This window comes from Salvelinus fontinalis, chromosome 19, assembly GCF_029448725.1.
Source record: "Salvelinus fontinalis isolate EN_2023a chromosome 19, ASM2944872v1, whole genome shotgun sequence".
NCBI classification, from domain to species: domain Eukaryota; kingdom Metazoa; phylum Chordata; class Actinopteri; order Salmoniformes; family Salmonidae; genus Salvelinus; species Salvelinus fontinalis.
The window spans coordinates 52,977,187-52,980,943 of NC_074683.1; the positions used below are offsets into that span (position 1 = coordinate 52,977,187).

General features: G+C 43.1%; 1 protein-coding gene across 1 annotated transcript; it reads right to left on the minus strand.

Moving 5' to 3' along the window:
• Nucleotides 1-329: 329 nt before the first annotated feature.
• Nucleotides 330-3,044, minus strand: LOC129817061 (motor neuron and pancreas homeobox 1-like). The gene is made up of 3 exons (XM_055872043.1): nt 2,172-3,044; nt 1,012-1,172; nt 330-747 (listed from the first exon to the last, which is right to left on the minus strand). The coding sequence occupies exons 1-3, from the start codon at nt 2,584-2,586 to the stop codon at nt 346-348; spliced, it is 978 nt and encodes a 325-aa protein (XP_055728018.1). The 5' UTR covers nt 2,587-3,044; the 3' UTR covers nt 330-345.
• Between the last annotated feature and the right edge of the window lie 713 nt (nt 3,045-3,757).

The following is a 3,757-nucleotide window of genomic DNA, read 5'->3' on the forward strand; positions in this document are numbered from 1 at the left end:
CTCATAACCCCACCCCACCCCTCCTCTCCAGCCCCACTCTCCTCATAACCCCACCCCTCCTCTCCAGCCCCACTCTCCTCATAACCCCACCCCTCCTCTCCAGCCCCACTCTCCTCATAACCCCACCCCTCCTCTCCTCTCCAGTCCCACTCTCCTCATAACCCCACCCCTCCTCTCCAGCCCCACTCTCCTCATAACCCCACCCCTCCTCTCCAGCCCCACTCTCCTCATAACCCCACCCCACCCCTCCTCTCCAGTCCCACTCTCCTCATAACCCCAACCCTCCTCTCCAGTCCCACTCTCCTCATAACCCCACCCCAACCCTCCTCTCCAGTCCCACTCTCCTCATAACCCCACCCCAACCCTCCTCTCCAGCCCAGGTCCACGGTCCTCTAGTTCATCTTCTGAGTAAGAACCATGAGAACTATAGCGGAGATCCGTAGCGGTGTGCCTCAGGAAATGTGTGGGGCGAGACACTAAACCCACTCCAGCTGCTAGTGTACTAGCACTTAACACATTCTCCTCATCTTCCTCTTCTGCTTCCAGATCCTCCTCATCTTCCTCTTCTGCTTCCAGATCCTCCTCATCCTCTAGGGTACCAGAGTTCCGGGTATCTCCAGACCCAGTGTTGGTGCTGTTCTTCCCCCTGTTTGGGCAGTCGTATTCCCCCTGGACATGGGCTGCCTGCTCCTTGACCTTGCGGCTCCGCTTCCACTTCATACGTCGGTTCTGGAACCAGATCTTCACCTGAACGGAACCCGGAAACACAAGGTCAGAAAAGAACACGACAGTCACACGAGGATAAGCATGTCAGTCCAACAACCTGCAGCTCATTTTAGTGAGTCTGAATGTGTAGGATCTCCATGTGACTGAAGATGGGATCTGAAGTATGTATCTAAATCGTGAAGGAATATTTATTTTTCTATGGTCCCTGACACAAAGTAATAAAAAAATTGCAAACAATTACACAAAAGGATTGAAAATCAGTTCAGAGATGATCATCATGCTCACCTGTGTCTCTGTGAGCATGAGAGAGGTGGCCACCTCAAAGCGTTTAGGTCTGGACAGGTATTTGTTGAGATTGAACTGGTTCTCCAGGTGTAGTAGTTGTTGGCTGGTGAAGGCTGTTCTGGGCCTACGGCACTTCCCCATCAGACTAGCCTGAGAAGAGGCTGGAGGAGTGGAGACCATGAGAGAGAGGTTATTATCACATGTTATTGTTACTAATAATAAGAATAACAATACATTTTATTCTGAATACTATGTTGACATAATTCCTTTAACATGTTATCAAATTGTTCTTTATATCAATACAATTCAATGAATCAAATGTATTTAATAAAGCCCTTTTTCTTTTTACATCAGCGGTTGTCACAGAGCATTTTACATGTACTGGCCTAAAACCCAGCCTACATTTCTTTATTTATATGTGTACTTATGTCTATTTTTTGTTGTCGTTTATTTAAAAAACATTATCTTGGTCATGTGAAGTTAATTTAGCTGTTCTTTAAGGGAGGAGGATGGGACTAAGATAGGAATAATGTCAACTTTAAAAGCTGTCCTGGTGATACGTTTTATTGGACTTTAGTTTGCAGGTGATGTGAGGACGGCGAAATATTGCTTTAGCAGGGCTATAAAACACATTATATTAATGAAAATGGAATAAATTATCCCGGGATTATATTGACGGAAGTGGACCCTATTTCCCCCAGGTGTTCCTTCATTGTTAAATGTCTCGCATGGCTATGGCCTATTCATTAAAATGTTATTTATTCAATTATAGTTTATTTTCGACTGCTTAATTTTGTAAATTATTTGAAAACGAAGTTCATAATTTGGAATAATTCCAAATAGCAAGATCTAAGACCCGGAGCGAATATTTTATTTAACATTATAACACAATGTAGTAAATGCACACATTGTTCAATGAAATTATAAAAGTACAAATAATTTAATTAAAAGGGGCAATTAATTAAAATGAAAAGCTATACCAAAATAATGCAGCAACAATACATACATTTGCCTTAAACGTTAGACAACATTCTGTCATAATACATTATTTACAACTACTTTCTACTTTCACAATAAACTTCTAATATGAACAGTGACAGAGTTACTTATTTTAAATATATTCAAATAAATATAAAATGGGACCCCTCCAGGCTACTTACTACCATAGTCCCCTAGTTTTGGAAGCATCATTCCGGCTCTAATCCAGTGTTCTAGAGGGAACCCAGCCATAGCTGCCGCCTGTAGGTGCTCTGGGTACTGCTGGGCATGCTGCACCAAACCGGGGTAGGTAAAGGCAGGGTGCTGCCCCCCCAGGGCCGCGATGCGGTACATGTGGGTGGGATACATTCCATGGATGGCCCCCTGAGACAGCTGGGTGAGTTCCGGCTGGGAGAAGTTCAATAGACCCGGTTTGTGGATCATTCCGGTCTGCATGTGGATACCGTTGTGGGTCCTCTGCGGGGATGGTATTTCCGACGGGTGGTAAGAGACACGGCTGTCCTCAAAACACAGTCCCGGGGAGTTGTCCCGGTGCGCCAACAGCGCGTCGATTCCAAAGTTTTTAGATTTCGCCATTGTAGACCTTTCCTGAAACTTTTCTCCAACTCAAACTGTGCAAGTTGAATAATTGTTCTGGGTTATGTTTTTGTCGGATTAGTTGATCTAGACAAAATGAAAGAACATCTTGTCCAGAGTTTTAAAACTGCTGTTACACAGAATGTTTCAGTTTTTTCTCAATAAATTATAATAAAACGTTACGCTATCTTGACAATATCCTTCTTTGTTTTAGCCTAATTTCTCCGGCGTTGTTTCCAGTGTCTCCTCCCTCTACTCCTGTCCTGTCCTGTGCTAATACGTCTTCACCTGCAACTGACAAATGTTCTCACACGGCTCTGCTGTTGAAGCTCTCCAACCCAGACTCTGATTGGCTAATCTCAGCGAACACCCCGGGTCAGACAGCTTCATAATGAGTTCATTTACGGTCCCGTTCACACTGCTAGTGCGCTCGAGCTCGCCACACTGAACTTCTTGGGCGCTCGTAGAATGGTTAGTGCTATCCGAGACCTTGGGACGTCCATACCCTAACCCTAACCCATATCCTAACCTGTACTTTAACAATAAACATTAACTAACTTTAACCCTTACTATAACCGTTTAATAAAATGTAACTTCAGTTGGGTGACATTAGATTTGGGACGTCCCACGGATCCCGTTTAGACTTCCCCCAAGTGGAATTCACAAAGCGCGGAGAAAATAGTGTAGAAAAATAAACTTAATGGTCGGCAGGGTGGTGTGGCTCAAAATAACTTTACGTCTACACATGTGTAGCCTAAACAAATAATAATATAGCCCGACAAAAAGGCATGTATCATAACCGCACAGTTATTTTTTTAATATAGTTTTTTTTTATCACACAAAGCACCTGACACTATCAATAACCATATGGTTGAGAAATGTATTCGTTTTGGAAATGTAGCTGACAACTTTGAGTAAATGTATCGTTGTTTGAACACTATATTATATGGGTTACTCTACAAATACACATTTGAATGGAAGATTATTTTCGAATTGATCAACTATTCTAGGAAGCAGCCTGAATTGGAATTATAAAGAGCGCAAGCCGTGAGAGAAAGGCGCTATGGTTTCGATTCTGAACCAGCATGGTGTATTTCTGCATTACATTTACATTACATTTAAGTCATTTAGCAGACGCTCTTATCCAGAGCGACTTACAAATTGGTGCATT